This window comes from Pseudophryne corroboree, chromosome 8, assembly GCF_028390025.1.
Source record: "Pseudophryne corroboree isolate aPseCor3 chromosome 8, aPseCor3.hap2, whole genome shotgun sequence".
Lineage (NCBI taxonomy): Eukaryota > Metazoa > Chordata > Amphibia > Anura > Myobatrachidae > Pseudophryne > Pseudophryne corroboree.
This window is the reverse complement of record NC_086451.1, coordinates 447,317,248-447,329,429: the sequence shown is the minus strand read 5'-3', so window position 1 is coordinate 447,329,429 and position 12,182 is coordinate 447,317,248. Positions and strand designations below refer to the sequence as shown.

Here is a 12,182-nt window from a genome sequence, read left to right as displayed (position 1 = left end):
ACGGTAGCGTTTTCAGCCACACGCCCATAAAACGCCGTGTTTCCGCCCAGTAACACCCATTTCCTGTTAATCACAATGCGAACGTCGGAGCGATGAAAAAGCCGTGAGTAAACTTACTTTCTTCATAGTAAAGTTACTTGGCGCAGTCGCAGTGCGAACATTGCGCATGCGCACTTAAAGAATTCTCACTGCGATGCGATGAAAATCTCCGAGCGAACAACTCGGAATGAGGGCCATTGTGACTGACTGAGTGGGAAGCAGAGTACAGAGGATGCATCCAGTCACAGGATAGAGAGCAGGGGAGGTGAGAGACAGTGTGAGTGAGTGAGTGGGAAGCAGAGTACAGAGGATGCATCCAGTCACAGGATAGAGAGCAGGGGAGGTGAGAGACAGTGTGAGTGACTGAGTGGGAAGCAGAGTACAGAGGATGCATCCAGTCACAGGATAGAGAGCAGGGATGGTGAGAGACATTGTGAGTGACTGAGTGGGAAGCAGAGTACAGAGGATGCATCCAGTCACAGGATAGAGAGCAGGGATGGTGAGAGACATAGGAACACATTAATCACTGATCACATATTCATAGCAATCGGGGCGATGTGCTAGGAGGGCTTCCGGGTGGTCTGCACATGCATGGAAAGTTCTGACCACGCTGCAAAGTGGTCACTTCCGGGGAGGGTTCTGGAGGAACCGTCTATCACCTACAATTGTGGTATAGCCCATAGGCTACAATGGGTTACCGCCATCTTCAGATGACTGTAGCTGCGGGGATCAATATCCAGAATACATCGCATTCCAGATATTTGTAAATCAGGCAGAATTGCCTCCCCTATAGAAAGCTATGGGGCATGCTGCTGCTGCGGGAATGGAGGGATCGCAGCAGGTATCTCATTTGGGTGTTACTTAATATTTGCGGCTAACTCTCGAAATGAAGTAGTCGCAAATATGGAATAATACATGGGCCTCATAGTGATTGGGAAGCAGAAAAGCGACTCGCACCAATGAGTGAGTGAGCTGCAGTCAGTGTACTCCCTGCCTCCATCCTCCCAGGATCACATGTAGACACAGCGCTCTCACATGGGAACACTGAGTGACAGTCAGTAGATCACTCTATGTAACATCTGTCTCTCTTTCTCCCTCTCAGTTCGCCCACAGGTGAAGGTCACAGGTCACCGGTCAGGCGAGGTCACAAAGCTTCACTGTCAGGTGTACGGGTTTCACCCCCGAGCTGTGGATGTGAAGTGGATGAGGAATGGGAGAGACGAGGTTCCCTCAGATGAAGCTAAGAAGATCCTCCCCCATCCTGACGGCACCTATCAGACCAGAGTCTCCGTGGAAGTCTTTCTCAGGGATGAGGACACTTACTCCTGTTATGTGGATCACAGCAGCCTGGAGGAGCCACTGACTGTCCTGTGGAGTGAGTGTCGGGTGTACCTGGGGCGTGTGTATTATACATAGTACTTACATTCTGTATTGTTCCAGTTATCACTGTTGACAATATAATAATCTGCCGTATTAGTTCTATTATATTGACACCAAAACCCCTCTAACCCCTCCCATCTCCAGCCTGACCAACAAGTACCTCAGTTTTAGTTTTGTGCCAGCGGAGTACAGGCACAGTTTTTTCCTATAGCTTTTAGCTAGGTTTTTGTCGTTTTATTAGGTTTGTCTGAGGTACTTAGTCCCTGTATACAGGTAGCAGGTACAACTAGAGAGGGGTTAGCTAGAGTAAGTCGCATTTTCCCACTCTAATATGCCTCTGGATTGTCACCATACTCGGGTCACTGGGGCTCTCTATCCGGACAGGATCCGAGGAGGTACTCTTAAGGTAGGACAGCCACAATCTGTCTTGGCAGAATTGGTCTGTTTCTTCTGTTGTGTTGTGTGTATATGATCAGTGTTCCCTTCATCCCCCCCCCCCCCCCCCCTCTCGTGGGTGAGCTGCGGCACTGAGTAGTATGTGGAACGCTTGGTGAGGCGCTGTTAATTTTACCGCTGCCTTTCAACAGGTCAGCAGGCTTGTGTACAGGCGGAGCAGGATTGAAGGGGAGTATATTCCTTCCCGCTGCCCTCCAGACAGTCAGTGACAAGTCACGAGCCTTTTCCTGAAGGGGATCCACGGTCCTTCAGCTGTAGTGGCGCGGTCCTTCTACTGAAGGGCATTTTACAACAGCCACGGTGTACACACACACACACACACACACACACACACACACACACACACACACACATTCTCAAGTATCACTGTGTTTATTTTGGCTGCCCTTTCTATACTTACATATCCTGTGATATAGTGATACACTCCTTACTTATTGTCGGGTTCACTAATAGTATCTAACTCACCCTGTTATTCACAAGAGGGGTATATAATATTATATTTTTTTCAGGGCACATTGTTAGATTAGAGTTTTACCTTAGTTCTAACTGTCGATTGTGCAGGTTTTTTATTACTTATTGCTGATTTATTGGACCATTAGTAAGAATAGTATTATGGCCAATAAGCCGGATAAATCTGCAAAAGGGAAAGCAGGCTCGGTTGTTTATTTTGCCTGTTCACAGTGTGGTTCCAAGCTTTCAAAAGGTAGCACGGACACAGGTACTCTCTGTACTACATGCTCTGGAACACCGGTAGCGGACCAGGAGGGAGGTGCTGCAGATCAGTCTATGCCTTTGTGGGCCAATAATATGGCAGATACCATATCAGACTTGCGTCAATCCAAATCGGGTACAGATTCAGGCCAGACTCCTGAGGAGCCACTGTGGGCGAACAATATGGGCAAGTGTCTCTCTAACTTAGGTCAGTCCTTGAACAAGATAGTGAATTCTTCAGGTAATTCTACTGCCACTAAACGCACACAGCCATTACCCGCTATAACCTTCCCAGGGGAGGAGTTATATTCTGTAGCCCATCCCTTAGAGGACGGTGAAGTAGACCCTGAGTGGTTGGATACTTGGGCTTGGGAAGAAGAGGAGCTATCTACAAGCTCAGGTGTCAGATTACTGATAGAAGCCATTTGTCAAACTCTTAATCTTCAGGATACGGCAGTGGAGGAGACTTAATCAGCCTTTTTCAAAGGCAGAAAAGACAAGTGGCTGTCTTCCCTTCTTATTCACATTTTGCAGATATTTTGAAGGAGCCCTGGCTTAAACCGGACTCTCTTTTCCAGGCCCCGAAGAAATTGAGATTTCTGTATCCTTTTCCGGAAGACACAAATTTTTGTGAAACAGTCCCAAAAGTTGGTTTGCCTCATTACACACTTAGCGAAGGCTACCGTCATCCTTGAAGGATCCTACAGATAGGAAAATAGAGGCAATTCTTAAATCTGTGTTTGCCATCTCAGGTATTTTTCTATGTCCAATCTTCGCTGGCTCTTGGGTCCTTAAGGCCATGGACGACTGGCTACCACAAGTAGTGTCTGGAATGCAATCTGACGATCCATCGGAAGCTATTCAATTAGCAGAACAAATTTCTGAGGCTCTGACTTATGTAGGAAAAGCCTACAGTCACGTGTATCTGCCTTAGCTGTAACGGCAAGAAGATCTCTATGGCTTCGGGTTTGGAATGCAAAACAGACTTTAACAGCCGTGCCCTTTGAAGGGGAGTTTCTTTTTGGCTCGGAACTAACTAATATTATTTCCAATACTACTGGAGGCAAGAGCCCTTTTCTTCCCATTGCCCCTCAAAAACCGAAAACCACGAGGTTTTGGTCCTTTCGTACTCAGGGCAGGGGAAGTTTCCAGTCCTTTCGGGCCTTTTCAAGATTTCCACGTAGATGAGTGTTCAGAGGTAGAGGAACACAGGCAACTCGTAGACCAGCAATTAAGTCTACCGACAAGCCTGCCGCATGACGCTTCAAGGCCTCCGGAGGGATCACTGGTGGTTGAGGCTTAGTTACTGCAGTTCAAGGAAGTGTAGCTTCTGTCGAAACCAGATCGGTAGGTGACGGGGGTCATTTCCCGACGATATATCTTAGACCTCGAGGAACCAGTCCCACATCGATTTTTCATTACTCCTCTCCCAAGCGATCCCTCCAGACGGCAGGTTCTCATTCAAGTGACGGCCATACTTTTACACAACGGAGTAATTATTCCGGTTAAAACCAACGAAAAGGTCAGGGCTTTTAAGCAAGTCTTTTTCTCGTAAAACAAACCGGACGGTTCGTTTCAGCCCATTTGTAAATCTAAAATGCCTAAATCCATATCTCTCAGAAATTCAAAATGGAATCCATTCGTTCAATTATCACCTCCATGGAACCGGAGGAATATTTGGCTTCCATAGACATAAAGGACGCATAACTACATGTTCCCATTTGAACAGGTCACCAATATCTTCTGAGATTTGCCGTTGGTCCATGGCACATTCAGTTTTAGGTTCTCCCGTTCGGTCTCTCCACGGCCCCTCGGGTGTTTACAAAAATCATGGGCTATATAGTAGTGGTACTGAGGTGTCAGGGAGTCAACATTACTCCCTACTTGGCTGATCTGTTAATCAAGGCTCCATCAGAGACTATTCTTCACCAACACTTGCAGCTCGCAATAGACACCCTGCAATCATTCGGGTGGATAATACATTTTCCAAAAATCGTCACTGCTTCCTTCCCAGAAGATGGTATTTCTAGGATTCTTATTCGACACCAGGAGCCAGAAAGTGTTTCTTCCTCAGGACAGAATCCGAACACTGTTACATTTACCGATAGTCTCAGTTCTCAGATGCATGCAGGTATTAAGCAAGATGGTAGCAACCTTCGAGGCAGTGCCATATGCCAGATTTTCATGCCCGACCGCTTCAAGCTCAAATTCTCAGCTGTTGGACTCTGATGGGACCTCACCTGGACTCGCAGTTGTTCCGCTTGGCGGTACAGACTTCTCAATCTCTCCACTGGTGGCTTCACAGCCACAATCTGACCAGGGGAGCTCCGTTCACTATTTGGTCTTGGATGATGGTCACCACGGACGCCAGCCACACGGGTTGGGGAGCTGTGTTTCAAACTAATCACTTTCAGGGACTCTGGAACAGTCAGGAATCGATGTTACAGATCAACATCTTGGAACTGAGAGCGATCAGGTATGCGCTCATTCAAATACAGACCATGGTCCAGGGTCATCCAGTATGTGTTCAGTCCGACAATTCCACAGCAGTGGCTTATATAAATAGACAAGGAGGAAATCGATGCTGGAACGCCATGAAAGAGGTCGGAGCACTGGGTTCCGGCCATCTCTGGGCAGTACGGATGGTGTAATGGTTAGCATTACTGCCTCACAGCATGGGTTCGATTCCCACCATGGCCCTAACTGTGTGGAGTTTGTATATTCTCCCATACTTGCGTGGGTTTCCTCCGGGTACTCCAGTTTCCTCCCACAATCCAAAAATATACTGGTAGGTTAATTGGCTTCCAACAAAATTAACCCTAGTGTGAATGTGTCTGTGTGTACATGTGATAGGGAATACAGATTGTAAGCTCCACTGGGACAGGGACTGATGTGAATGGGCAAATATTCTCTGTAAAGCACTGCAGCATATGTGTGCGCTATATAAGTAACTTGTAATAATAATAATCTCCGCGATTCACATTCCGGGAGAAAACTGGGAAGCAGATTTCTTAAGCCATCCCACAGTTCACCCGTGAGAGTAGGAGCTTCACCAGGAGGTGTTTCTTACTCTAGTATCTCTGTGGGGAACGCCCGACATGGGGGGTCATTCCGAGTTGATCGCTCGTTATTTTTTTTTCCGCAACGTAGCGATTAGTCGCTAATGCGCATGCGCAATGTCCGCAGTGCGTCTGCGTCAAGTAAATTTGCTACTAAGTTTGGTATTTTACACGCGGCATTACGAGGATTTTTTTTCGTTCTGGTGATCGGAGTGTGATTGACAGGAAGTGGGTGTTTCTGGGCGGAAACAGGCCGTTTTATGGGTGTGTGTGAAAAAACGCTGCCGTTTCTGGGAAAAACAAGGGAGTGACTGGAGAAACGGGGGCGTGTCTGGGCGAACGCTGGGTGTGTTTGTGACGTCAAACCAGGAACGAAACTGACTGAACTGATCGAAATGGCAGAGTGAGTCTGGAGCTACTCAGAAACTGCTAAGAAATTTCTATTTGCAATTTTGCGAATCTTTCGTTCGCAATTCTGCTAAGCTAAGATACACTCCCAGAGGGCGGCGGCTTAGCGTGTGCAATGCTGCTAAAAGCAGCTAGCGAGCGAACAACTCGGAATGAGGGCCATAGATCTCATGGCGTCTCATCTCAACAAAAAGCTCCCTCAATACGGGTCGCGCACTCAGGAACCTCAGGCAACACTAATCGATGCCTTGACAGCTCCATGGCAGTTTCAACTGGGATATGTGTTTCCACCGATTACCCTAATTCCACGCCTACTTCAAAGCATTAGGCTAGATGGCCTGCTGGTCATTCCTGTAGCTCCGGATTGGCCGCGTCGCCAGTGGTACACGCTTCTGCGCGGTATGGTAGTCGGGGAACTTTTCCGTCTACCTCTGTGACAAGACCTTCTTCTTCAAGGACCGTGTCGCCACGCATATTAAAATCGACTGGCTTTGAGGGCATGGTTCTTGAGTCCAGCATTTTAAGAGCAAAAGGTTTATCTCGACCAGTGGTCAAAACGATCCTCCAAGCTAGAAAACCAGCAACTTCTGAATTTATCACAGGGTGTGGCGTATTTACGTTGCTTGGTGTAAGAAGCACGGTTTGGACGCTGCGATCCCTCCCATATATTTGTCAGGTTTACTGGTTAAGTTCTGTTTTGTCTCTTTTGGCTTGGCTAAACGTTGGTCAGGCTGGAGATGGGAGTGGTTAGAGGGGGAGGAGTTAGTTTTCTATAGGTTCTGTGCCAAACTCCTTACACACACACTCTAACCCCATCAGTAAGTGCGCAGCGTTCCCCCAGATGGAATCAGAGAAAGAGACTTTACGGTAAGTAAACAAAAATCCCTATTTCTGCTGTGGGGTACACTGGGCTCCACAAGGAAAGACATAGGGGTGTAGAGTAGGATCTTGATCCGAGGCACCAACAGGCTCAAAAGCTTTGACTTTTCCCAGACTGCCTCCCTGCACAGGAGCTCAGTTTTGTAGTTGGTGCCGCAGATAGCAGGCACATAACAGAGGGGCTGCTCTGGGCAGCCCTAAGAAGAGCTTTTTGAGAAGAAAAGTGAAGACTTCAAGGGCTGCAGCAGTGTGTACATGTCTAGTGACATTCACTGCTGCAGCTCCATCTCTCCCCAGCGGCGCTGTACACTCCCGAGCCCTGGTTGTCGGGTAACTACAGCAGGAGGCTCCGTTTTTTTTCTAAAGTCAGGCACACACGACGGGGGCTCTCCGGGATCGCGTGGCCGCGCTTCGGGAGGTGGTGAGTGGGACCCGCTCGCGGGACCCGTACTTTATCGCGATCCGGCGCGGTCAGTGGGAGGCGGGCCGCGCACGCTGGCGGTGGACACTGTGGCAGTACAGGCGATCCCACTAGATCACCAGGGCATGGGTGCAGGTCAGGTTTTCCCTTAAAACCGTTTTACTAGTAGCCCGCAGTACCCGGTGGTTTTGCCAGCAGGGGGATAAGGCTTAGACCTGGAGCCCTCCCCCAGCCCCAGGGCACCATTTCCAGCAAGTGTTCCCGCCCTGGAGCTGCATATCTGTCTTTTCCTCACTCCTAGTCAGTGTCTGGGCGCCATTCCTCTCAGCTACACTGTTCCTGGGACTGCTTGGGCAAATCCTCCTGTGTAAAGCCGCCTGGTTGTCAGCGCTGTGACTTTACATGACACATGTCAATTAGACAGTGTTAGTTAAGAAAGAGAGTGCATTTAGTCAGGGTTCTCTGGTACAAGTACCCTGTGATATACATCCAGTTCTTACTGTGCAGTGTTATATCTATTGTCTACATAGCTATATAAGCTGGTCCAGTGCAGTATTATTGTTAGTAATAACCTCTGCATTGTTTATATGTGACTATATATGTGTGCATTAGCTTGCTGAGTGGTTTCCATTCCGTTGATCTCACTCAACTTGCTATCCCTATATTCTATAACCTGAGGGGGCTTGGTGCGTCAGGTTTTATAATTATATAGGCTTTTCACAAGATATACTCTAATACGTATTTTTCTCTGTGATTTTAGTCACCATATCTCTCATGTATCTCTGCTTGTGCTGACTACACTGCGCAGGGGTTTGGGTAAGAGGTATTGTGCTGCTGCCAATTGTACTGTGTTACCTGATACTGCAAGTTATATCATGTCTGCTTCTGAAGGTAACGGTTCTGGGGCTGAACACACTGCCGGTGTTGCTGAAGCCACAAATCCCTATGAGGAGACTATAGCAGCTGTGGGCTCTGGTTCTGGGGGCTCCTTGCCCCCCAGTGGGACTGTGGCAAAGGGGGTACATAATGACCCACCGTGGGCTACTTTATCCACGCTTCTACATACGCTAGTTACTAAACTAACACCCCCTATGGGACCTCCTATGCCGGTGCAACCGTATGTGGTCCCCGCAGCTAACCCGCCGTGGGCGGACAATTTATCTGCTCAATTAAAGAAGTTGAACCAGTCCCTGACTACTAAAAAGTCTGGCCCTCGCTCGCCTAAGACCAAGGGGTCCTCTAAGCGAGCTCTTATCTCCTCACAATCCACTGCTGTCACTGACACCTCGTCTGATGAAGATGGCGCTTGCACTGACCCCACAGATTCTGACACAGATACTGCTGGTGGGGAGGGTAGTACACTTGTGGATGTTCCTGATCTTTTGGAGGCTATTAAGTTAATTTTACAGATTACGGATGATCCCGAGCCATCCGCCCCTCCTAAAAAACCAGATAGGTTCAAGCGTCAGAAGGTGGTTAAACAAGTTTTACCTCACTCTGACTACCTAGAGGATATACGTCAGGAACCCTGGGGAAACCCGGGAAAGAAGTTTGTGCCTCAAAAGAAGATGCTGGCTCGCTATCCCCTGGGGCCAGGGCTGTCTAAAAATTGGGAAACACCTCCTCCAGTAGACTCACATGTGGCTAGGATGGTGGTTTCCTCAGCTCTACCTGTCACTACCGTCACATCTCTAAAAGAGCCTACGGATAAACGTGTGGAGGGTTGTCTGAAAGCGATTTACACCCTCACGGGTGCTGCACAAAGGCCCACTATTGAGCAACATGGGCTGCAGAGGCTATTGAAGCATGGGCCTTGGAGTTAGAAGCTGAAATCTCTTCTGACCATGCTAGACAATGCTTGTCATATATTGTCACAGCTTCTCACTATATTAAAGAGGCGGCTTCTGATGCCGGTATCCTAGCAGCCAATGCCTCTACTACATCTGTCCTGGCTCGCCGGATATTGTGGCTGAGGTCCTGGTCTGTGGATCTGGACTCTAGAAAAACCCTGGAGGTACTCCCTTTCAAGGGAGATATTCTGTTTGGGGAGGACTTAAATAAGATAGTGGCTGACTTGGCTACTGCCAAACTGCCTGTCTGCATAATACCGCTCCTTCTGTGTCAAAGGCTAAAGGTACTTCCTTTCGTCCCTTTCGTCCTTCAGGTAAAGCAAAAGGTCAGGCGTACAACAAGCAGGCCCGCACTTCCAAACCTGGTAAGCCGAAGCCCAAAAGAGCCTGGGCTGCCCGTCAGCCAGCTTCCAAGACTGATAAGCCTGCCGCATGACGGGACGGGCCTCCCCGTGGGGGATCCCAGGGTGGGGGGCCAGCTTCTAGGGTATACCCAGGAATGTTTGAAGACCACTTCAGATTCATGGGTACGGGAAGTCGTCACTCGAGGTTACGCCTTAGCCTTCAAAAACCGCCCCCCTCATCGATTTTGCCGGACAGACGTCCTGTTGGACCAGACAAAGGCAAATACTCTACATTCGGTGGTACAGACCCTCTTGGATTCAGGAGTCGTAGTACAGGTGACTCTTGCTCAGAGGGGCCGGGGCTACTATTCTCCGCCGTTTCTAGTCCCGAAACCTCTCAACCTCAAGGCATTGAACAGGTTTGTGAAAGTTTCCAAGTTCCGTATGGAAACCCTTCGCTCTATAGTTCTGGCCTTGAAACCTGGGGACTACATGGTTTCCCTGGACATACAGGATGCTTACCTGCATATTCCTATAGCAGTGTCACATCAGCAATACCTGAGGTTTGCGATTGGCAACCTCCATTACCAGTTTCGAGCGTTACCTTTTGGTTTAACTACGGCTCCGTGAGTCTTCACCAAAGTTATGGCGGTGATGACTGCGGTATTCCGCCGTCAAGGGGTCAGGATACTGCCGTATCTGGACGACTTGTTAATCCTGGCAAATTCCCCAGAAGTTCTTCTAGTCATCTGGATATGACTGTCCGGTTTCTACAAGCTCACGGGTGGCTCATCAACTGAAAGAAATCCTCCCTAGTCCCTGCTCAGAGCATGGTGCATCTGGGAGTGCTTTTGGACATTCACAACCAGCGGTTGTTCTTGTCTCAGGAGAAAGTCCTGAAGCTTCAGGACAGGATTCGTTGCTTCCTTTCTCGTCCGCAAGTATCGATACATTCGGCAATGCAGGTGGTATCAGCATTCGACATGGTGGAGTATGCTCAATTTCATTCTCGCCCCCTCCAGAGGCTGATTCTAGCCAAGTGGGATGGCCTGCCTCACCGGATCAAGTCCCACATGATCTCATTGACTCCGGAGGTCCGTCTGTCGCTGCACTGGTGGCTCCAGGACCAACGATTGTGCAGGGGCCGTCCCTTCTGGATATCCGACTGGGTCATGTTGACGACAGATGCCAGTCTCAGAGGTTGGGGAGCGGTGATGGAGCAACACTCCCTTCAGGGTCGGTGGACCAAGGAGGAATCTCTCCTCTCGATCAACTTTCTGGAATTGCGGGCGGTCTTCAATGCGTTGAACCTGGCCCAGCATTTAATTCAGAACCGTCCTGTTCAAGTACAGTCGGACAACACCACCACAGTGGCTTACATAAATCGTCAAGGCGGCACTCTAAGCCGTTTGGCAATGAAGGAAGTCTCATGGATTCTACATTGGGCAGAACGCCATCTACCGGCCATATCGGCAATATTCATTCCGGGAGTCCTGAATTGGGAAACGGACTTTCTCAGTCGTCAGGACGTACACGCCGGAGAGTGGGGCCTCCATCCAGAAGTGTTTCAACTCCTAGTGGAAAAGTGGGGCCTTCCAGACGTAGATCTGATGGCGTCTCGACACAATCACAAGGTTCCAGTCTTCGGAGCAAGGACGAGGGATCCTCAAGCAGCATTCGTTTATGCGCTGGCGGTGCCGTGGAGGTTTCGACTGCCGTACGTGTTCCCACCGGTGTCACTCCTGCCCAGGGTAATTCGGAAGTTCAAGCAAGAAAGTGGAATTCTGCTTCTCATAGCTTCAGCGTGGCCCAGACGGCACTGGTTCTCAGACCTGCAGGGCCTATCGTCAGAGCGTTTAATTCTACTTCCACAACGCCCAGACCTCCTTGTTCAGGGCCACTGTGTCTACCAGGACCTAGCCCGGCTGTCTTTGATGGCGTGGCTCTTGAAGCTTCCGTCTTAAGGGCTAAAGGGTTTTCTGAGGCGGTCATTCAAACTATGTTGCGGGCCCGGAAACTGGCTTCTGCTCGGATTTACTATAGGGTTTGGCATTCTTACTTTGTTTGGTGCGCATCTAAAGATTATGACGCTTCCAAGTTTAGTACAGCCAAGTTGTTGGCCTTTCTTCAGCAGGGCCTGGACTTAGGCCTGCGTCTGGCCTCCCTCAAGATTAAAATATCTGCCTTGTCGATGTGGTTTCAGAGAAAGATTGTGACCTTACCTGATGTGCATACCTTTACTCAGGGTGTGTTGCGTATCCAACCTCCTTATGTACCGCCTGTGGCTCCTTGGGACTTGTCTGTGGTTTTGGAGGCGTTACAAGAGTCTCCGTTTGAACCTCTTGGTTCAGCTGATCTTAAGTGGCTTTCCCTTAAGGTGGTGTTTCTGCTGGCTATTGCTTCAGCTAGAAGAGTGTCGGATTTGGGTGCCTTGTCTTGTAGTTCACCATATCTGATATTTCACCGTGACCGGGACTCGTCCCGGATATTTACCTAAGGTGGTTTCTTCGTTCCACCTTAACCAGGAGATCGTGGTTCCGGCACTTGTTTCTCCTGATCTGTCTCCCAAAGAGCGGTCTTTGGATGTGGTACAGGCTTTCCGTATCTATGCGAAGAGAACTGCTTCTATTAGGAA

At 49.0% G+C, this 12,182-nt stretch overlaps 1 protein-coding gene across 1 annotated transcript in view; it reads left to right on the top strand.

The window, feature by feature from the left end:
* The window catches only part of LOC134949561 (H-2 class I histocompatibility antigen, Q9 alpha chain-like), a 240,076-nt gene that overhangs the window by 198,513 nt on the left and 29,381 nt on the right, over positions 1 to 12,182 (top strand). Inside the window, exon 4 of the mRNA XM_063938219.1 lies at positions 1,142 to 1,414. Coding sequence (XP_063794289.1) covers positions 1,142 to 1,414 — 273 coding nt within the window. The remainder of the gene's footprint in view (positions 1 to 1,141; positions 1,415 to 12,182) is intronic.